At 42.2% G+C, this 23,021-nt stretch overlaps 1 protein-coding gene across 2 annotated transcripts; it reads left to right on the forward strand.

Annotated features, from left to right (window-relative positions):
- Positions 1-296: 296 nt before the first annotated feature.
- Positions 297-22,196, forward strand: ZNF800 (zinc finger protein 800). Of its 2 annotated transcripts, none has more exons than XM_081928843.1 (5): positions 297-634; positions 5,902-6,012; positions 8,069-8,164; positions 16,353-16,496; positions 17,303-22,196. In XM_081928843.1, exons 2-5 carry the CDS (start codon positions 5,952-5,954, stop codon positions 19,375-19,377), a joined length of 2,376 nt encoding a protein of 791 aa, XP_081784969.1. In that variant the 5' UTR covers positions 297-634; positions 5,902-5,951; the 3' UTR covers positions 19,378-22,196. The 2 variants fall into 2 exon arrangements, with proteins under 2 accessions (XP_081784969.1, XP_081784970.1); XM_081928844.1 differs by having other exon boundaries at positions 5,905-6,012.
- The last annotated feature ends 825 nt before the right edge of the window (positions 22,197-23,021 follow it).

Here is a 23,021-nt window from a genome sequence, read left to right on the forward strand (position 1 = left end):
ATGTTGGAGAGGAGGCGCGCGCAGGGGACCCCTCCGCCGCGCGCCCAACTTTGCCCCCGCCGCCAACTTTTGTCGCCGTCGGAGCACAGCAGCCACCTGCGCGCTCGGGGCTCTTGTGGGAGGAGAGCGCGAGCGGGAGAGAGGAGCGAGGAGGCTGGGAAGGGGGCGGAGAGGAGGGAAAAAGCCGGGTGCGGCGCATGCGCCGTGCGCTGCCCCGGGCCTGCCGCGGCCGCAGTCACTTCCTGCCCTTGCGCCCATCCGGCTCCGGGGTCGCGTCGCGGGGCCGCTTGGGCGGGACAGGCGACGGCGAGTTCGCGTCGGGGCGCGGCGACAACAGCGCACTGCCCTTCCCCGCCGGGCCCCGCATCGTCGGCGGTGGCAGGGTCCCCCGCGCCCGCCTCCGCGGAGCCTCCTCTCCGGGCGCCCTGCTCGCTGTCACCTGCTGCCTGCGCCTCCTCGGAGAAGCCCAGGGGCTCCTTCTTCCTTCCTCCCTCTCCGCCTCCCGCGCGCGTCCCGCCGGCCGGTGGCGGGCAGGCGAAGAGGGGCTTCGCTCACGCCCAGCCGCTGCCCGCCCGGCAGGCACCCCACGCGCCTCGCTCGGGCCGGGCTGGCGTTTCCCGCAGGAGCCTTTCCCGTAAGTGTGGTCGCCGCTGAAACTCGCCTCTCCGCCTTCCCTCCGTCACGGGCACCCTCGCCCGCCGCGGAAAACACGGAGGAGATGCGTGTTGGTTGGTTGGTTTGGCTGGCGTGTGTGGGTATACGCGCGCGTGCCCGCCCCCTCCCCTCGCGCGCCGATGCTGGGTTGTGTGAAGCGGGCGACCCGTGTGACAGGTGGCCCCGGAAGAGCGCGCGAGGAGTTGGTAACCTGGGAGGAGGTGGTGTGTTCGGGGGAGAGGGAACTTGTGTGGAGGGGGATGAGTGCCAGAGAGGGAGAGGGGTGTGTGTGTGTGTGTGTGTTTGGGAATGTGGGTTCTGCATTGGAATGCTTGCTGTTGTTGTTTTGTTCCTGCATCGCTGATGGAAAGGCTAGTGATGGGGTGGGTGGCCAGGTCGTAATGGTTGGCATGGTCTGGGTTGGCATTCCTGTGTGTGGCATGGATCAGCCCAGCGCCAGATTTAGGGCAGTGTCGGGCGGTTCCACATCACAGGGCGCTGAGCCGAAGGATGATGATGATAATATCTTATATTTATGTGGGTATATTTATGTGGGTACCTACTGAGAAGATCGGTTAAAAAGCAACCATGCCAAATTGAGTTATTGCCAATTTCAAAAAACATATTTATTGAGAGTTCAAAAAGTACATGATTACATGTACACTAAACGTTGTGAGATGTAAGTAAATGAGAGAAAAGGAAAAAGAGAAACAGAACCTGGGTAGAAGGGAAAATAAAGGTGGGGAGGGGGAAAAGCCCAGTATTCTTACAAATCCTGTAATAGGTTAGGATTTGGTGAAGTACAATAACAACCCCCTCCCCCCTTTATGAATTATTGTCAAATTAACATTTGGGGGGGTGTGCCAAATTTTATCCTCACCCACAGTGCCATATTACCCAGGGGCAAAACTAGGCGTTACTTCACAAGGGTCAAAGACCCAGTTTGGCACTGCCCCTTACGCACATTTGTGGGTGCTGGTGTTTGAAACTCCCACTGTTCCAGGCGCGTTTTGCGACAGGAAATTTTACTAACACGAGCAGTTTTTGAGCTCTGGGCGCAGTACTGCGCCTAAGATTTCAGATTAAAACTGTGGAGTGGAAGGAAAGGAGGACCTTTTTCAGCCTCCCCACTTCCAGCTACTCTCTGAAGCCTGGAGAAGAAATCCAGAATATTAGGGGGTAGGCAGGGAAAGGACTAGACCATGTGAAAAATGAACATAATATTTTAGCTGCTGTTCATTCATTTTCAACTTTGTATTGTTGTTAGGTTTAAGGTGCCGTTTAGCTCCTAGTTTTCACATCTCAGTTTCTAACACTGCCGTGCAAACACACACACACACACACAGCCTGGGAGCCTCAATTGCACACCTCTAGGCTTCACCCAGGGCAAAAAACTTGGCTAGCTCTTGCATAGCTACAGCACTGTATTACCAAAGTCCGCCCTTGGATAGTCATGACAAGGGGACACTCTGAGGATTTGGCCAAGGATAGTGGGCCAGTGCATTGCCCCTTCTTCCCCATCTGCCAGGCTGCAACATCTCTTGCCATAGGGCCAACAGATTGATCCTACATATCCTCCAGCAACAGGACTTTTACCAGGTGCAGCAATGCTGACTTCTGTGCACTGATCTCCTTTGCATCATCACATGTTTGAAGCTACATTCACAGGACATGTCTTATTTTGGTTTATATTTGACAACTGGAGGACAAGGGAGTGCCTAGCTCGGGAATAGGTTTGGATCAAGTTCTTGATCCCTCATTTATGGTAAATGTGAGATTGGTGGGGGGGAGAGTGTGGAACTGCATGGTTTGACTTGTCAGGTAAGAAGGGACTGTTTTTGACTCCTCAGTTGCAGTAAACCGTATGTGGTCATTGATTCCTGACAATAAAAATAGGTTTGTTATTTACTTATGATGTTTATATACTGCTTAATTATTTTCATTTATAAGCAGTGTGCATAAAAACAGTCCACAGAAAGTGAGACAACAAAATGGGTTCTGTAGATAGTTCTAAAATTGTCTGGCTTAAGTTGTTAAGGGAGTGTTTTGTTGCATATATGGAGAGGAAGGGAGAGAGGAGGTGTCAAGTTTGGTATGTAAGGTAGGATGACTTTTCTGATGGAGATATTTGTACAGAGAAATGTGCGTTTTCAAATACAGTTGTGGTTGCCAACAGTTAAACACATTTTCCAGCCGTATTGCTGGATACATGGGGAAGCAACAGGTGCTGATGAAAAGTGATAGAACTAGTATTCTGGGATGTCTTGTTACCTGACTGGGTACATTTGACATATTACATGTTATAATGCATATCTGGTTTAAGGAGCCGTTTGGTGCCTAGCTGATATATTTAAGTTTCTAACACTGGTCCACACATGGAGATGAGATAGTCTTCGTCAAGGACACAAAGCTTGATCATTTATTTAGATGCTGGTGCTGCAATCCTACATATTTGTTTTTGGGGGTGAGTCCCATTGTGGGGTGAAAGAGACTTCTCATTGAGTAAACATGCTTGGATTGAGTTGTGTGTAGATCTTGCCATGATTCGTCTTCTTTGGTGATCACTCGTAGCCGAGTAAGATTGTCTTCCATGAATATGGTCTCAAAAGTGTGTCCGTAGGTGACTGTGGAGGCCAATTCTGGATCCACACATCCTTTCACAGTGGGGACATAGGTTTCCGGGCAGGAGTTGATGACGATGAGGATTTGCCAAGCGTGCCTTCCTCTTAGTACATTTCTCCCTTTCATTTTGAGTTCGAGTGTCTTCAAACTCCATGATGCCTTTAGCAGAGGCCAATGGAGCACTCGCAGGCCAGTGTTTTCCAGTTGTCGGTGTTTATACTACACTTTTTAAAGGTTTGCCTTGAGAGCATCTTTGAACCTATTGTTCATTGACATTACACTTTCCATTGTTATGCTGGGAATAGAGTAATAGCTGGTATAACTGGACAGCATAGTACTTTTCCTTTGAATGGAAAGTAAATGTGTTAAGGCATGACCTGCAATGGTTACTCCTGAAGGAGCTCTTGTGGTTCACAATTATTAAACCAATTTATAGACTGCTTCAAAACACAAAGCCATCAATGTGGTGTGTGTACATGTAGAAACAGAATTAAATGTTATGCTGTTACGAAGGAGCAAGCATCATATACTTTTTCTGCAAACAGTTGGACCATTTTAGAGAATGACATTTTGTAGTGCTCTTAACTCCTTCAGTTGCAGCATGAGGGAACCTGCCCAAAGTTCTGCAGTTCTATGTATGTAGCCTCAAATGTGTGTGAGGCTGCAAAGGAGATCAGTGGCTTAGAAGTTGGCAGTGATGTGACTGGATGCATGCAATTTGAAATCTGTATTGGAGGATATTTAGGAACAAGTTGCATAAAAAATACTGGATTGGTAAAGGCACTCCATAAGCTCGTAGATATGCTTTATTCTAAAGTAGTGTATTTCTGAAGTTTTTAAAACTCACTGCTGTTCCCGCCTCTCCCGTTTTGATTGGATGCTGGTGGAGTGCTGAAAACCACAAACAGCCCTTTTTTTTGAGTAGGCCATCATCTGTCCTCCCGTGAATTATTTCATTCCGATAAATAAAATCCTTTGTGAATGTCAGTTTGCATTACAAAATGTTTGTAAATAGAGCTGAGCGAAACTGTTATTTCGGTTACTCGGATGTGCATTTTATAGGCTTCTAAGGCTCGGCTGAAAGAATCTAGGAGAATTATTCTCCCTTTTGGATTAATATCCAAGTTAAGACAATAATTGCTGTCCCAGAGCCCTTTCCCAGCTGGAAAGCAGCAAATAGCCAGGGGGGAAAGAGAAGAAAAGAGATTCCCAAAAAGAGTTCCAGCAGTGCTTTTCAGGAAAACTACATTTCCCAGAGACTGCTGCACTGGAGAAACTTTCCCCCTTTACACATCCCATAGCTATTTGCTGTTTTTGGAGCAGTATAACTAGCTGACCAGCCAGGTAACTACTGTATTTTCCGCTTCATAAGACGCACCTGACCATAAGAAGCACCTAGAGGAGGAAAACAAGAAAAAAAATATTCTGAATGAAACAGTGGATGTATGATTTTTGTGGTTCATGCTGTGGCCACAGACATGTGATTTGACAGTGAGTTTGGAGTAGCCCAATGCAAAAATCCTGAGGATCCATGTGGATCCGTGCTTCGTAACCACGTTTTTGCGCCATTGCGGCCCCAGGCAACAGTGGGTGTGTGATTTTTTTGGTGCAGGCTGTAGCCATGGAGATGCTATGTGATCTGATGGTGAATTTGGGGTGACCCAATGTAAAAATCCTAAGGATCCATGGGGTTTTACCTCCCCCTCCCAGGCAGCCTCCTTTATTGCTAGCGTCCCTTATCTCCCTCCCTGATCGCTTCCTGATCAGCTGCTTCCTTTCAACACCCCCTTCCCTCTTGTTTGCCTTAGTGTCTTTTCCTTAGCTGGAGCAGTTTTTTGCTCCTCATTTCTTCTAATTTCTCTCTTCATTGCTTTAGTCTTCCTGTCTCCTCTCCTTGCAAGTTTGCTGTCTTTACCTCCCCCCTCCCAGGCAGCCTCCTTTATTGCTAGCATCCCTTATCTTGCTCCCGATCGCTTGCCGATCAGCGGCCTTGTTTCAACACCCACTTCCCTTTTTCAAAAAGGAAAAAAGGAAAAAAAAGGAGAAAAGCATGATTTGCATTTTGCCCTTGGGCAATTCGGCTCCAGGGACCACACATTCGCTCCATAAGACGCACAGACATTTCTCCTTACTTTCTAGGAAGAAAAAGGTGCGTCTTATGGAGCGAAAAATATGGTACATATATGCCCTGCTTCATCACAGGGTGGTTCAAACATATCGGGTGGGGGGGGGGTTAGAGAGAAGGATTAAATAGGGTTGGGGATTGAGGTGGGACAAAAGGTATTTGGGGGTTTACAGAACTTAAATCAGCTAATTTGAATTAGTGCTGAAAAGGAGTGAAGAACTTTCCTGATTTGGGAGGGAAGGACTTGCCTCGTTTCCAAGCCCGTTTGATGCAACTTAAGCTGCCTCTAATTGCAATAGCTATTTCTAAAACAAAATTTATCCATGTCGTAACAATGGCGGAGTTGAGAAGATTTAGTTTTTTCATATGTGGAATTGCTCTTTGTATATATGTTCAATATTCACCGCTCATTCTTAGATCAGTGGTTTTTACAGGGAAGTCATGTAACGCTGCAGAACCTTCTTTTCCTTGGTAAATGATAGAAAATTTGCTTATTTTAGCAGAAACGAGCTACTAGATGTAGAAGGAAAGTAGGGCGTTGATGTAGAAAATGCCTCTAAGGGACAAGTGTTGTCAGACTGACCATCATCACCATGGCTGCTGTGAACCAGGTAACAGTGCTTTAGTAATCTACCTTCCTTAAAAAAGAAATAAATAAATGCAGTGAGACGCTGTTGGGAAAAGATAGCCTATATTATGCTCCCTTTATGGAATTAGGACATCTTCAAATATTGTTCTATTGCCAGTATTTTAAAAATGGTTGGGTTTTGATGGAGTACTTCTTAAACCTATGTTTCCTTTTTGTAGACTGGGTGGAGGGAGAAGGCAGGGAATAAACATTTCTGGAAACTATGTTTCCAAGGCCTGCAAAACAAAATTTATTCAGCGTACAAATAGCTTGATATAAATATATACAAATACAAATGATGTTGGCACGTTGCTGTAATAGCCACATGAGCTTAAAAAAATGGCTTGTAACCTAAAACACTAGGAACGAGAAAATGAAAAGAGATAATACACATTAGTAGGTGCTTCAACTTAAGATAGGATACCTACTAACCTACTTACCTGAGCTTGAGAAGGCATGTATAAAAACATTTTAATTGACTAAATATGCACAGCCACATAAATAGAGGTCTGCTTCTATGTGTATTTAAGAAATACTTCTAACAAGTGCAGATGGCAAGTACCATCTTAAGATGGAGAAAATTGTGTTCCCCCTTTTCTCTCATATAGTTGGAGTGTCTTTTTAAATTGATCCTTGGTATAATGCATATAGGGACGTGGGTGGTTCTGTGGGTTAAACCACAGAGCCTAGGACTTGCTGATCAGAAGGTCGGCGGTTCGAATCCCTGCGACGGGGTGAGCTCCTGTTGCTCAGTCCCTGCTCCTGCCAACCTAGCAGTTCGAAAGCACGTCAAAGTGCAAGTAGATAAATAGGTACCGCTCTGGTGGGAAGGTAAACGGCGTTTCCGTGTGCTGCTCTGGTTCGCCAGAAGCGGCTTAGTCATGCTGGCCACATGACCCGGAAGCTGTATGCCAGTTCCCTCGGCCGATAAAGAGAGATGAGCGCTGCAACCCCAGAGTCGGCCACGACTGGACCTAATGGTCAGGGGTCCCTTTACCTTTACTATAATGTATATACTGTATGTATCATCTAAAAACAAAGGGTTATATCCTTTTAAGTCACACTTGGAGTAAACTTTTGACATTAATGGATTTTAATAATTCAAGCCCATTAATATCAACTCATGACTTAAGTGGGTACAACCCAAAGAAAGTAAGTTGCTTCAAAATAGGGTTGTTATCTATATAGAATTAATTGATCAGATGATTACTTGACTATACCGTCTATGGCTAATCATCTCAGATTTCTTTAATCGGGTGACATGTCCGTTAGGAATCTCTACAAATAAAACACTGTGATTGAAATAAATGTTCTTGCAAAGATGTTCAGTTGTGTCTTGACTGACTCAGCAGAGTTAACAAACACTATCATAATTCATTCCTTAAATTGAGATTAATGCAACTGAGCAGCAAACATAATCCTAATATGAATGTAGGTACATGAGCGTAGGAATTGCTAGACAACATTGGTAAAACCTTATGGCAATTATTTCTAGTATTCTATCCTTCAGAAATGTTATCTGTCATTTCTAGTGGTAACTGCTTTCTAGATAAGCTGTATATATACAGTGGAACCTCATTCCCGAATGCCTCCGTTGTCGTACGTTTCAATTCTCGAACGCTGAAAACCCGGAAGTAAATGATTCCATTTTCAAAGGTTTTTTGGAACCTGAACGTGCCACGCTGTTTCTGCTGAGGGCAAGAAGCTCTTGCAACCAATCTGAAATCGTGCCTTGGTTTTCGAACGTTTCGGAAGCTGAACGGGCTTCCAGAATGGATTTCGTTCGAGAACCTAGGTTCCACTGTACCTCTATTTGTGTGTGAATATGCTTTTTTGAGCTTGACTGAGACAGTCACAGACATTACAGTTGTTTTGGAAATAGCAATAAAAAACCTACATATTTGTCATTTTTGATGTCCAGACTGTATTGCAATGTTTTAATAGAACTTTAATAGAGCAGCTTCAGTGCAGTTAACATTTATGTGTGGACATGTACCTTAAGCTCTTTTTTTTAACTATTTATTGTGACTATTTTGCAGTGCATATACTGGAACCTGGAGATCATCCTTTATTGCAGCAGCCTCTTCAGACATCAAAATCCGGCATTCAGCAAATTATTGAATGTTTTCGATCAGGTATGAGTAGGTTCTTTTTTATATATTATTTTGCCTTGAAGGTTTGGAATGCTTCAGTGGTGGCATAAATAACATCTAATGAACAATCTAAAATCATTATTTCACGTTTTAAGAAAAATGGCGCTCTTGGATTTTCATGGATTTGATTTTGGGTTGTATCCAACGTTAGTCATATTCACAGTAGAACCACAGGGTTGTAACCAACAGAATAATTGCACATGCAAGCCTACTTCCGCAGGCAATATGGAACCTCTTCTCTCCCTCCTCCACCTCCAAATTCTGCTCTGGGGGTTCCCCCCAACTCTCTGGAGCAGTTTTAGGGGTGAGCGTGGAAGGAGAAAGAAGTAAAGTTCTCTTGTGCCCATGCAAGTTAGTTCATGTTCACACTGATATCCCTGGATACAACCCACTGAAATTACAGTGGTACCCTGGGTTACATACGCTTCAGGTTACATACGCTTCAGGTTACAGACTCCGCTAACCCAGAAATAGTACCTTGGGTTAAGAACTTTGCTTCACGATAAGAACAGAAATCGTGCTCCGGCGGCGCGGCGGCAGCAGGAGGCCCCATTAGTGGTGCTTCAGTTTAAGAACAGTTTCAAGTTAAGAACGGACCTCCGGAACGAATTAAGTACTTAACCCGAGGTACCACTGTAATGCGCATGACTAACTTTAGTCCATTAATTTTGGTGGGTTGGCGCTGAGGAAAGTTCAGCTGGATGCTACCCAACGTTTTAAGAATTGCTTGTTTTAATTATTGTATTGATATTTGATTGTAAGTATACCACCCTGGGTTCCTATTTTAAGATGAGGACTTGGAGAATTTCTAAATGAATAAATAGGTCTAACCAAGATTATCCGACTCTGCTATTCTATTACCAACAGTAAGTAGTCAGTCAGATGCTTCTGGTACTTCCTGGCCTTTGCTGGTGTCCTGCGGTGAATGTTGATCAGACAGGGTGTTGTTGTTGTCGTTTCAGCTTTTTAAATCTTCTGTTGTAATGTTCTTTGGTTGTACAGTCGTACCTTGGTTTTTGAACAGCTTAGTTCTCGAACGTTTTGGCTCCCGAATGCCACAAAGCCAGAAGTGACTGTTCTGGTTTGTGAATTATTTTTGGAAGCTGAACGTCCGACGGGCCTTCCGCGGCTTGTGATTGGCTGCAGGAGCTTCCTGCAACCAATCAGAATCCACACTATGGTTTCTGAACGTTTTGTAAATCGAACGGACTTCGTTCGACTTCCAAGGTACACCTTTACTGCATACATCGTAGCTGAGACTGTAGCATTTCAAATTTTGAAAACCCCTTTGGGAAAATGTACACCACAAATGATGTGTTTACAATAGCAGTGTAGTTCTGAAGCATGCAGTAAACTTTTTTAAAAATCATTGCTTTTGATGGCAACGAGTGACAGCTGTTATGAAATAAAAATGATGCTTTATTGTTTATTTTACTGTATAATAATTATGTATGATGTTGTTATTGACTGCCTTGAGATGCCCATATAAAAAGCATATAAATATTTTAATAAAATACAAATAAATAAATTTAGGTACGGAAAACTCATAACTATAAATCTACTCTAACGTTAATCTTGCCACTCCATTTGTAAAAATCATCTAAATTAGTGGCTTTTGCCATATCTTTTAGTAAATTGCATATGCTTATTTTGTGTTGTAGGGAAGAAGCATTTCTTTGCCCTGTCTGCAGAAATTTGGAATTTCTCCTTTGTGACCTTAGAAATTTCGGGCTTAGGTTGAATGTTCAGGGAAGTTTTTAATGTATGACATTTTAATGTATTTTTGATCTTTGTTAAAGATTAAAAATGATGGTGATGTCCGATGTGGTCTTGTTGCTTTCCGAAAAAAGGAGTAGGGATTGTCGTTGGCGTTCTCAAGCAGGAGTGTAGTATATTGTTTCTATTTGGATTGTCTTTTCTAGTTAGGATAGCAATTGAATGGATATGTGTATGTTGCTAACTATAGTCATTTATGGGAGCGGGTGGCGCTGTGGTCTAAACCACTGAGTCTCTTGGGCTTGCGGATCAGAAGGTCGGTAGTTCTTATCCACGCGACAGGGTGAGCTCCCATTGCTCTGTCTCAGCTCCTGCCAACCTAGCAGTCAGAAAGGATGTCAAAGTGCAAATAGATAAATAGGTACCGCTGTGGTGGGAAGCTAAACGTCATTTCCATACACTCTGGTTTCTGTCACGGTGTTCTGTTGCGCCAAGCGGTTTAATCACACTGGCCACATGACCTGGAAAGCTGTCTGTGGACAAATGATGGCTCCCTCGGCCTGAAAGTGAGATGAGCACCGCAACCCCATAGTTGCCTTCAACTGGACTTAACCGTCCAGGGGTCTTTACCTTTACCTAGTCATTTAAGGTGGTTTTTTAGGTGTTTATTGTTTTATGCTACTTGTATTTCTACCTTTCAGTGTTTTAATTGTTAGCGGTTTTTATCTTCACTGTTTTATTGTTTTATACTAATTCCTTTCATATGTAAACCTAAGTGATAATTTAGTTGCAAGGCAGTATAGAAATATCCAGAATAAGATAATAATACTGTGTTCAAAATGGTTGGTAAGACAGTACTGGACTTCTATAAGTTTCTATCCAGCCCCTGCTTCCTTCCAGTTAGAATAATTATACTCTACTGTGGAATGGGCCAGGTAAGGGCCAGGTAATGAAAGCTATAAAGAGGAAATAGCAATCTATATCTATCTATCTGTCTATCATCTATCTATCTATCTGTCTATCATCTATCTATCTATCATCTATCTATCATCTATCTTTCTATCTATCATCTATCTATCTATCATCTATCTATCTATCATCTCTATCTATCTATATATTGCAATAATTATTAGGCCTCTTATTTGTATCGTGCCATCAGTGTAGGGTATTTTGCAGAGTTCTGCAAAAAGTGAAAGATGTTTCTCCTCAAGAAGCTTAAAATCTGAAAGACGAGTCATGGTGGGGGAATCTGTTCTACTGTTTCCAGTAGAGGGTACTTCAGTCACCTGTACACATTGCACTGAGCATACTAACACACTTGCACTGCTGTTGTGTAGTACAAAGGAGGCTGATGTTTTGAGTTGGAAAGAGGATGGTAGTAATTTGACTGTGTTCAAAGCCTCCCATCCTTTTCAGTAAACGTCCGTGCATTGCAAACTCTTATTTTAGTTTGAAATATGCAGAAGCAGCTAAAGAACTCCAGGTTCACTTCAGCTAAGTGAGTTGCAAATTGCGCAATTAACATCTTTTAACAGAAATCTCTTGGTTTTAAAGCATAGCTGTCAACCGTCCCTTATTTCGCGGGAAAGTCCCTTATCCCAACACTGTGTCCCGCTGCTGTCCCTTATTGATGATGTCCCTTAAATTTCCTGGGTTTCAAAGGAAGCAGCTCCTCTCCCTCTCTCCCTGCCAGCCAGCCAGGGAGGAGGGAAGCTCCAACTGTGTTGCTTGGCTGCATTGCTCACCCAGTAAAGAGTCTAAGAACGACTGGGGGGGTGGAGCTTGCATGCCTTGTGCCGATCAAATCGGCTACGTTGCCTGGGGACTTGCCTTTGCTCAGCGCTTCCCAGCGGAGAGGTGACGGTGGTTTTCCTTGCTGCATCCCCTTTGCCGGGTTGCTGCGCTGTGGGAACCACTGCTTGAGGCTTCGTTTTGTCTGCTGGCTGGGCTTTCTGCCTTTGGCTTGGGGGGGCTCAGAAGTTGATCATACCTGTACTTGGAAAATCCCTTATTTTGGCTGCTGGTCCCTTATTTTTGAGGCTGCTGGTCCCTTATTTTCAAATGTGTAAGTTGACAGCTATGCTTTAAAGCCTTGTATGTATTTTCTCAGTTTCCCCTCACACCACTTTCTCACTCCTTACTGGAATAGCATCTGTAGTTATTGCTGCTTCTTACTTTTGCCTTACATACCTTGCTCCCTGTACCTAGTATAGCTCTTTTTAAAAGGAAAGCAACTTCCTGCTTCTCCAATACAATGAGTTCAAAGTGTTTTCTGGACTACCTTAGCCTTGTACTGCCCACCACTTGGCTTCCCCATGCCCTATATCCTTGTTCATTCATCTCTGAACACACCTCCACCCCAGCCTTTTCCTTGTAAATCTAATTTAAATGGCAAGTCAGCTCCATGGCCTGACATGTCTATGTTCTCGAGTATTTACTTAGTGCACCGGCACTGTCAAATGGCAGCAGCAATAATTTATGGGACTACAAATGGCTTTTTTGCTCAGGTGTTTGACATAAGAGAAATAGAAGTGCTTTGAAAAGGAACTCTGAAACTTTTATAAAAGGGATGCTCTGTGGGCCCAAGTTTGTCTTTAGCTTTTAGGATATTTTACCAGGTCACACCTGATCAATCTGGATACCTGATCGTGTGCTAGGCAAATAAACTTGTGAAAATGGAAATAATGTTCCATTTACCAAGCGTGTTGTTGGATGATCCCTTCAAACACCGAAATAACAGTTTTGCACAGAATTGCAGCCTCATTCTATTGCCCATTTAGTACCATTTTAACTATTATATTTGCCTGTGAAAATAGTATAAGTATTGTACAGTCGTGCTATTGTATGATCCTTGCTTTTGAAACCGTAGTTTTTATCAGTATAGGTTAAGCTGAAAACAAGCAATCTTTTTGTTCGTTTGTTTTTACTTCCTCATTAATGTCTTACTAAGGCTTTCTGAGAAGTGGCATTAAAATTAATACAGTAGATGTTTTAATATTAAATAAATTTGTGTTTTGGGGAGAAATGGACTTTGATTTTATATAACTTATATCTGAAAGAAATAACGCTAGTGAAAAATATACAATTTTGCAGTATTGGAGTAATAAAGGTAAGGGACCCATGGATGGTTCAGTCCAGTCAAAGGCAACTAGGGGTTGCGGCGCTCATCTCACTTTCAGGCTAAGGGAGCCGGTGTTTGTCCACAGACAGCTTCCCGAGTCATGTGGCCAGCATGACTAAACCACTTCTGGTGCAATGGGACAACATGACAAGTGCCAAAGTGCATGGAAATGCCATTTACCTTCCCACCACAGCGGTACCTATTTATTTACTTGCACTGGTGTGCTTTAGAAGTGCTAGGTTGGCAGGAGCTGGGACAGAGCAACAGGAGTAATAGGAATAATAGGCTGTTAGTAGCATCAGTTGGATCTCTACACTGATATTGTTTCATGTTGAGAGAGGCATACCCACATTCACACTTTTAAACAGAACTTTACATCATCTTGAAGTCCAGATTTGGTTAAAAAAAGAGAGAGAAATATATGGATAAGAATACATCATAGAAAGTATCATTCATTATTCAGTAACTAGATGTTGAAGGGTTTGAAATAAATTACTCAAGATTGATGTTAGTTTGTGTTCAAGGGTCTAACTGATTTCCGTCTGGCTTTGGCCTGTTTTTGAGTCACCCAGTTGGATGATTTATGCTGGGATATTGTTACGAATCATCTAATTTTTTTCTGATGGGCCTCTAAACAGCTTTAAGTACCATCAACAATGGGCTGTCTCTCTGGACCAGGACATTCCAGAGGTTTGGACCCAGAAGGTGGTGTTTGACGATTTCCGTTCCATCTTATAGTTTTGTCTTTGAGGTTCCCATGCTATTTAACATTCACATGAAGCTGCTGAAAGAAGTCATTTGAGGAGGCTTGGATCAAAGTGTTGTCCCATAGTTCCATCCCTTTATTCTACCTGCTCTAGTCAAAATGCCCCAGTAGAACTGACTTGGGTTGGATAGCACAGTCGCTGAAAGAACCAAGTTAGGGGATTTTCCTGAACTTGATGCTAGTTATATTGAGTCTGGTGGCTATGAGTGACTTTTTGTAGGGCCAAAGTTGGTGAACCGATCCAAGCTATCTAATCTAAATAAAGCAAATCTCCCGTTAAATGTGCTCTCTTTACATCCAGACCATATTCTTATAGAGCACTCTACAGCTGCCTTTATAGATTATTTGGAAACTTCAACTGCTTCAGAATGCAAGCACTAGTTTGCTTATGTGCGCCATTGTTTAGGGCACACCACATGCTGTATCAGGATGGAATTGATTTAAATCAATTTAAATCACGATTTAAATCACTAGTCAGTAAGATTTGATTTAAATCATTTTTAAAATAGAAGGACTCATTCTTGCTGGTATAATTTTAATATTTACAACCAGATGAAGTTTTTATTTCTGGAATAATAAATTTTCAGAGTAGTTTTTACAGTTATATCAAAAATTACTGATTTGGTTATACTATTAGAAATGCATAGACTGATAATCATGAAATTATTGTGAGGTTTAATAAGTTGACTGTTTATATTTGGAAAACTTTTCTGCTGTACTTTATTGGAAGGAGAAAAACAATCATTTCCTTAATAATAATTTAACTAAAACAATAACATTATAGCATATGTATCCATGTTGGTTAAACATTAAAAAAATTAGACTGAGTTTTAGCACACATGAAAAACTTAAATCCTTATTTCCTGATGAATAGACTTTGGAATGTAACGTAACTTAAACAGAAAACTATCTTTAGAAAGATTTTTCCTCCAAAAGCACTTTATTTAAGAAATCCAATTTAAATCAAAAAAATCTGATTTAAATTTTAAAAATCTGATTTTTTTAAAATAAAAAAAATATCATTGACTTTTATCCACCCTGTGCTGTACCATTGGTTTTCAGGCTCAGTTTAAAGTATTCATGTTGACCTTTAAAGCCCTAAACAGGCTGTTTGAGGGACCACTTGTACCCAAAATAAACTGCCCTGGCCTTAAGATTGGCCCGAGATTACAATGAACTAGTTTTAATTCTGGAGTCAACTAAAAGTGTAAAAGACTATTAGCATAAATAGCTGGCAAGGCATGCCCCTTGTGGTGCCCAATACTGATTGTTCTGCAGCCCCTTCATGATCCACCTGTAGGGACTCCCCCCCCCCCAGGCCTTTTTTAGCGAGTCATTATTACATGAACAGCTCGCTGTCATGGTGCAAGTTTGTCAGTGACGACTAGCAGTTACTGACAACTAGTCATTTCCGAGCACAATTAAAAGTGTGGGTGCTGACCTTTAAAGCCCTAAACGGTCTTGGCCCAGTATACCTGAAGGAGCATCTCCACCCCCATCGTTCTACCCGCACACTGAGATCCAGCGCTGAGGGCCTTCTGGCATTTCCCTCACTGCGAGAAGTGGGGTTACAGGGAACTAGGCAGAGGGCCTTCTCGGTAGTGGTGCCCACCCTGTGGAACGCCCTCCCACCAGAAATAAACAACTATATGACCTTTAGAAGACAACTGAAGGCAGTTTAGGGAAGTTTTTCATGTTTAATGATATACAGTAGTACCTCGGGTTAAGAACTTGCTGTATTTTTCGCTCCATAAGACGCACCAGACCACAAGACGTACGTAGTTTTTGGAGGAGGAAAACAAGAAAAAGAATATTCTGAATCTCAGAAGCCAGAACAGCAAGAGGGATCGCTGCGCAGTGAAAGCAGCAATTCCTCTTGCTATTCTGGCTTCTGTGATAGTTGCGCAGACTGCATTTGCTTCGTAAGATGCACACACATTTCCCTTACTTTTTAGGAGGCAAAAAGTGAGTCTTATAGAGCAAAAAATACGGTAATTCATTCTGGAGGTCCGTTCTTAACCTGAAACTGTTCTTAACCTGAGACACCACTTTAGCTAATGGGGCCTCCTACTTCTACGGCGCCACCACCACACGATTTCTGTTCTCATCCTGAAGCAAAGTTCTTAACCCGAGGTACTATTTCTGGGTTAGTGGAGTCTGTAACCTGAAGCGTCTGTAATCCAAAGTACCACTGTATTGTGTTTTTAATATTCAGTTGGGAGCCGCCCAGAGTGTCTGGGGAAACCCAGCCAGATGGGTGGTGTATAAATAAATAAATTATTAAAATTATTATTATTATTGACCACCATGCAAGCCCTCCAGCGGCCCAAGGGGCCAAAAACTAAGTACTTAAGGGTTGCTACCCTGTACACACTTACATGCGAGTAAGTCTCATGGAACTCAGTGGGGTAAGTATGGGTAGGTATGTGTAACATTCAAACATTAGTCTTACTTATGTCTGTGGGAAAGATGTTGGCGTTTGATTAATTTCCCCATAAACATAATTGAACATTTAAAGTACTTACCTTCACCTGGATCATGCCTCGAATGCTTTTTATATGTTTCAGGAACTAAGCAACTTAAACATATTTTGCTGAAAGATGTGGACACCATCTTCGAATGTAAATTATGCCGCAGCCTCTTCAGAGGACTACCGAATTTAATAACCCACAAGAAGTTCTACTGTCCTCCAAGTCTCCGGATGGATGACAGTAAGTTTTGTTCCCTTAAGTCTCTTGTTCAACATACAGTCATACCTTGGAAGTCGAACGGATTCTGTTCCGGAAGTCCATTTGACTTCCATAACTTTCAGAAACCAAAGTGCGGCTTCTGATTGGCTGTAGGAAGCTCCTGCAGCCAATCGGAAGCCGCGGAAGTCTGGTAACCCACAAACAGAGCAAGAGCTCTGCTGGATCAGGATAAAGGCCAGTCTTATCCAGCACTCTGTTCTCCCAGTGGCCAACCAGCTGCATTTGGAAAACATGCAAGCAGGAGATGAGTGCAACAGAGGATGAGGAGAGGATGCTTAACCTTTTCCACATATCTAAATTCCTTGTCTAAATTGCTACCTGAGTGCTTTTATCTTGGCAGAGGGGGAAACAGAAGTACAGTGGTACCTTGGGTTACAGACGCTTCAGATTACAGGCGCTTCAGGTTACAGACTCCGCTAACCCAGAAATAGTGACTCGGGTTAAGAACTTTACCTCAGGATGAGAACAGAAATTGCGCAGCGGTGGCACAGTGACAGCGGGAGGCCCCATTAGCTAAAGTGGTACCTCAGGTTGAGAACAGTTTCAGCTTAAGAACAGACCTCCGGAATGAATTAAGTTCTTAACCCGAGGTACCACTGTATCACTGTACTGTATACAACACTTAATGTCTCACATCATATGTAACTAATCCACAACCTGAAAAAGAGACAATGCATATTGTAAACCAAGAAAATCTATAATAAAAGAGTGACACCTGTGAAATAATATAATGTAAACATTGTGGGTTTTTTTGTTTTAATCTACAGACTCTCCTGATGTAAATGATAAGCAGAGCCAAGCCATAAGCGATCTCCTGGAAGCTATGTATCCTAGAGTGGACAAGCAAGACTATATAATCCGTTTGGAACCTATAGAGACAAACCGGAATGCTGTCTTTCAATATGTTTCAAAGGCGGATAGCACAGTTGAGAACATTGAGATGAATGTCACCACCGAACCAGCTCCTGTAGCAGAAACGCCAGAACCTACCGCAGAACCTCCTAAAGCGGTTCCTAGTCCCTCACAGGAAGAAACGGCAGAGATTCCTGCGGCTGCTGCTGCTAGCAAGGTAATATTGACTCCAGAAGAACCGTCTCTGTCAACAAAGCCTAAGCTGGAACGTGATAAACCAGATTTGGGCCACCAGTTAATTTGCTGCCTCTGTAAAAAAGAATTTCATTCCAGACGCAGTGTACGCCGGCATATTAGAAAAGTACACAAGAAGAAGATGGAAGAACTGAAGAAATTTATTGAAATTAAAAGGCGGCCAAATCAGACATCTGGAAGGGGGCGCAATAAGAACATTCTTGTAACACTGGGTAGGAGCTGTCCTGTATGCTATAAATCCTTTGCTACAAAAGCCAATGTAAGGAGGCATTTTGATGAAGTTCACAGGGGACTGAGGAGGGATTCCATTACTCCTGACATAGCTACAAAGCCTGGGGAACCTTTGTCCTTGGAATCGGCTAAAAAATCTGTTAAGACCCGAAAACAAAAGTCCCTTAAGGCTGAATACAACTTAACCACCTGCAAATGCCTCTTGTGCAAGAGGAAATACAGTTCGCAGGTAATGCTCAAAAGGCATATGCAAATTGTTCACAAGATCACCCTTTCAGCAAAAAATGCTAAGAGAGAGAAGAAGCCCAATAACGCAGTTAGCACAGAAGTGAAAGAGAAAACGGAACCAGCAGAATCTGCGGAATCAGTGCCTCCCATCATCAGCTCCCCGCAGAATGAAACAAAGGGAACAAATCATGTGAATGAAAGGAAGAATGCATCTTCATCGACTGAGAAAAAGAATGCCTCGTCATCCGCCGAACGAAAGAATGCATCATCTGCTGAACGAAGGAATGCATCAGCTGCTGAACGGAAGAATGCATCGTCCGCTGAACGGAAGAATGCATCGTCCGCTGAACGAAAGAATGTATCATCTGCTGAACGAAAGAATGCATCGTCCGCTGAACGAAAGAATGCGTCGTCCGCTGAAAGAAAGAATGCATCATCCGCTGAACGAAAGAATGCATCGTCTGCTGAACGAAAGAATGCATCGTCCGCTGAACGAAAGAATGCATCGTCCGCTGAACGAAAGAATGCATCGTCCGCTGAACGAAAGAATGCATCGTCCGCTGAACGAAAGAATGCATCTTCTTCAACTGAAAGGAAGAACGCACCACCCACAAAGAAAAACAAAGTTAAGCCAAGCTCTGAAAATTCTAAGTCAAGTAATCAGTCCATTGCAAGTGGTCTCCGAAAGCCCAGGAAGCCAAGACTTTCCGTAGGCTTTGACTTTAAAAAGCTTTACTGCAAACTCTGCAAACGCCAATTTACGTCCAAGCAAAATCTAACGAAGCACATCGAGTTGCACACGGACGGAAATAACATTTTTGTGAAATTCTACCGGTGCCCGCTCTGCCCTTACGAAACCCGCCGGAAGCGCGACGTGATCAGACATATAACCGTGGTCCACAAAAAGTCTTCGCGATACCTTGGCAAGATAACGGCAAGCTTGGAAATCAGAGCGGTGAAAAAACCCATTGACTGCGTTTTAAACAAGGTGACGAGAAGAGGCGCTCCGAGGGATGAAGGTAAGCAAAATGGTGCAAAGCCGGACGTCACCTCTAACTCGCCGAGCAAGAAGTACGAAGGGGCTGATGTGGGCATTGAAGTGAAAGTCACAAAGAATTTCTCTCTGCACAGATGCAATAAATGCGGGAAAGCATTTGCCAAAAAGACTTTCCTAGAACATCACAAGAAGACTCATAAGGCGAATGCATCCCATTCGCCCGAAGAAAACAATACAACCAAAGGCAGAAGCACGAGATCTAAAGCTCTTGTCTGCTGAGGAACGACGAGTGCCTTGCAAAACGTTTGCCTGAATTTTCCGCTGGTGTTTCTAGCTCAGACTCTGACGCTGTAGAACATAAAAAGAATATTGCATTTATTCTCCTCAGCCCCGTATTTATAGGATTCAGTATGAATTTGTCTTTGTTCAAGAAAGTGACCCTAGCACAGTTGTACATGGTCGGTTCCTGAAAGTTTAATAATATTCTGTAACAAGTTGTTTGGGGCATAATGTTTAGCGGTAGGGACCGTAGTTCCAAAGGTTTTTTTAAATTAACTTTGCACTTCGTTGGTACTGACCAGGTAGAGGAAAGCCTTTGATGGGCTTGAAATAGCCTGTTAGTGCTGTGTTTCCCTGTGGTTTTAGTCTGTTAGCAAATATTTCTGGCATATAGAGTTTTTGCATAAATGCTAGCATACTTAAGATGAGCATAAATTTAGGGTACATAGCTCTATATAACTATATAGTTTAGAGTCAACACTTTTGCGCTAAAATTCCGTTTCTCTGTTTGACACAAGATGTCCATTCCTTTTAGAGAAACTAAAATCTCAGGTTTTTTCCTGAGCTAGAATTTTGGTACCTGGACCTTTATAGCTAGCATTTTAACCATAACGTTTGTTTCCACCTACCCTGTTTAGACACCTGTGGGAGGGGATATTGGATATTCCACAGTTCAGTGGCAATTTTACATGACGTACAAAACAACAGTCTTAACTAGCTTCAGTTGAAATGTTGGGCAACCAGCCATCAAGGAGAGAAGAGTTTGGTGGCTTTTTTTTAATTACTACTTTATACGAAAGATTATTAATCTCTAACAGATGTTTATTAAGAGTATATCTATGTTGATAATTCAGATCCAAAGTTCCCATTAGGTGAAGGTATCTTTCCAGAGTTAAACCACTTGTGGATTCTGGTTTTAATGTGAAATGGTTATATGTAGACAAGCCTCCAGATACTTGGGAGCCACCCTCAGGTTGCTGGGGGGAAGTTGGTGGGTTTTTTTCATTTTGTCTTTTAAAGGCTAAATAATAAAGATATGGGTTATTCTTACCAAAACCACAGTCAGCTTATTGGACACAGAAAGTGCTTCTGGCTTTTGTGTGGAAAATGTTCATGCTGCCTACAAGTAAAGCCCCTTTTTTTAAGTTGGCTAAATATTATATTGATATATATGTATTTCTCCTTAACATGAGATGATGTGTGGTAAAATTTGGAATTAGAACCACTAATATCTTGAAATAGTTCTATGAGAGGAAATATTTTTATAAGCTATTTTCTTAGTAAATGTATTGATTGTTCCTAAAAGGTAACGTCTTGTCTGAGTTTTTCAAGAGCGATTAAACTCCATTAAAAATAGCCCTTTGGATTAATAGCCAGCTTTCTTATTTCATGTGTGCAGTAGTGCTGGTAACAGAAAAATGAACATTTTAAAAGGGAAATTTTGCAAACCATTTTTGAAGACCTATTCTTTTTAAGGACGTTATCAACTTGGAGCATGTGTTCCAGACTTGGCCCTTACTTAATTCTAATTTTGCTGAACAGATTGTACGTCCATTGTGATATACTACTAAGCAAACACTTGTTGTGTGATGTACTTTAAAAATATTTTTTTACAGATGAATGTATATGAGCAGTTTCTTAGCGTAATTTGAATGAACTGCAATTTGAATGGTAATATTTTTTAGCATTGGCTCTAATTTCAATTCATGGTTCAATACTTTTTTGGGAGTATTAAGTTTGACTGTACTGAACTTGCTGCAAAAAAAAAATGTATAGTAATTTTGCATGGTTAGCATATTGGTCAGTCTTTCATATGGAAGTTTACAAGTTACCCACATTCCCCTATTTTAATTGTTGTTGTTTTTTAAAAAAGATTATACGCAAGCACTTTAATAGATGCAGTTTAAAATTTTAGTTATTTTTTAAAACACAGTACACTAATGTTCATGTGAAGATAGTAGATGGGTTTTGTAGACAATTCATATACAACTGTAGTTCCTTATTCTTTAAATGGAAGATAGTGGAAGGACTTTTTTTCTTTCTTTTTGCCCACAAGATGTTGAATGACCACTGTAGATGGCACTTGACTTTCACTGTAAAGTTTATGAAATTCTTGCTTCCTGTCTTATTTTATAATCGATTCTATAGCAAAACATTAGTATACCTACCATTATGAAATTTTTGGCAGGTTTCTGCGCTTTCTTAATTTTTAGAAAATGTTTAGTGATTTGTGTCAAATTGCCACAGTTTAAAAGATGATGGGTTAGATCCAGAGGACCTGTGAACAGGTTCCCGCTCACAGGATCCTCCTACTGGAGGAAGGCGGATGCAGCTATTTTCACTGATTCCTCCTTCTCCCGCCTCCAGAGCAGTGTGAGGTGTGGCATGAAGGGCTAGAGAGAAAACAGGAAGTGGCAAAAACCACCTCGCTTCACCTTCCTCCCGTGGGAGCTTCTGCTGGTTCTTGGTCCCTTCTGTTCACAGAAGGGACTCTCTCTGGATCCAACCCGATGTACAAATGAAGAAATGCCATTTTTAAAATATTGGTTGACTCCCTTGCTTAGGGAATGCCTTGTGTCCATATATACTTTTTTGTATAAAATATATCTAAAAATGTTGATCATAAATAAAAAAATATTCTTTTATGGATAGGTAAGTGTTTGGCCTTTTAGTGCTTTGCACTAAAAAAACAAAACTGTGAATGGGAAATAGACTGTAACTGTTGCTGGAAATGTTCTATGTTTGAATACACTTGCTTCTTGGAGAAATGTACTTTATTTGGAAATAAAGCAGACTGGAAGTTATTTGAGGTAAATGTACTCGAATGTTTGTACTTGATTTTATTAGTTGAATTTGTGCATGTTTACAACTCCCAAGAATAATATGGGTTATGCTAGCCTTTATCTCAGTACCCAGGTACTCTTGGAGCTAGGGGCGCAGGTGGTGCTGTGGTCTAAACCACTGAGCTTCTTGGGCTTGCCGATCAGAAGGTCGGCGGTTTGAATCCCCAAAACAGAGTGAGCTCCTGTTGCTCTGTCCCAGCTCCTGTCAACCTAGCAGTTCAAAAGTGTACCAGTTCAAGTAGATAAATAGGTATTGCTGCAGCGGGTAGGTAAACAGCGTTTCCCTGCGCTCTGGTTTCTGTCACAGTGTCCCGTTGCGCTAGAAGCGGTTTAGTCCTGCTGGCCACATGACCCGGAAAGCTGTATGTGGACAAACGCCGGCTCCCTCGGCCTGAAAGCGAGATGAGCGCTACAACCCCATAGTCACCTTTGACAGGACCAACTCAGTTCAGTGGTGGGTTCCTGGGTCAAACTTACCGTCTCTAAGATACAGCCAAACTCCCATCAACCTAGTCAATGATTATTTAATGACTCCCATGTCCATTTGCTCTTTCACATTCACTGCTTCTTGAACTTCACCCAAACAGTAAAGTTAATGCAGGGGTGATCACTGACATCTCTGGAGGAAACTGCAAGAGAACCTTAGACAACTATTTGCATAATGATTACAGGTAATTAACCTGTTTTTAGCTGGAATGGGCCATGTGTAAAGACAGCCTTATGGTCCCATCATCTGAGTGTTGATACAGTGATACTTGTGTGTGTGTTCACTCTGATGAAAGCCATATAATCTAGTTTTCT

Source organism: Podarcis melisellensis (assembly GCF_964234715.1).
Source record: "Podarcis melisellensis genome assembly, chromosome: 10".
In the NCBI taxonomy this organism is placed as follows: Eukaryota; Metazoa; Chordata; class Lepidosauria; order Squamata; family Lacertidae; genus Podarcis; species Podarcis melisellensis.

What these genes read in the sequence shown, in the direction of transcription:
- ZNF800 (XM_081928843.1), top strand. Translation starts at nt 5,952, where the DNA reads ATGCCTCTAAGGGACAAGTGTTGTCAGACTGACCATCATCACCATGGC. An exon ending in CCATGGCTGCTGTGAACCAG is followed by an intron (nt 6,013 to 8,068) that starts GTAACAGTGCTT and finishes ACTATTTTGCAG; the next exon opens with TGCATATACTGGAACCTGGA. An exon ending in TATTGAATGTTTTCGATCAG is followed by an intron (nt 8,165 to 16,352) that starts GTATGAGTAGGT and finishes TATATGTTTCAG; the next exon opens with GAACTAAGCAACTTAAACAT.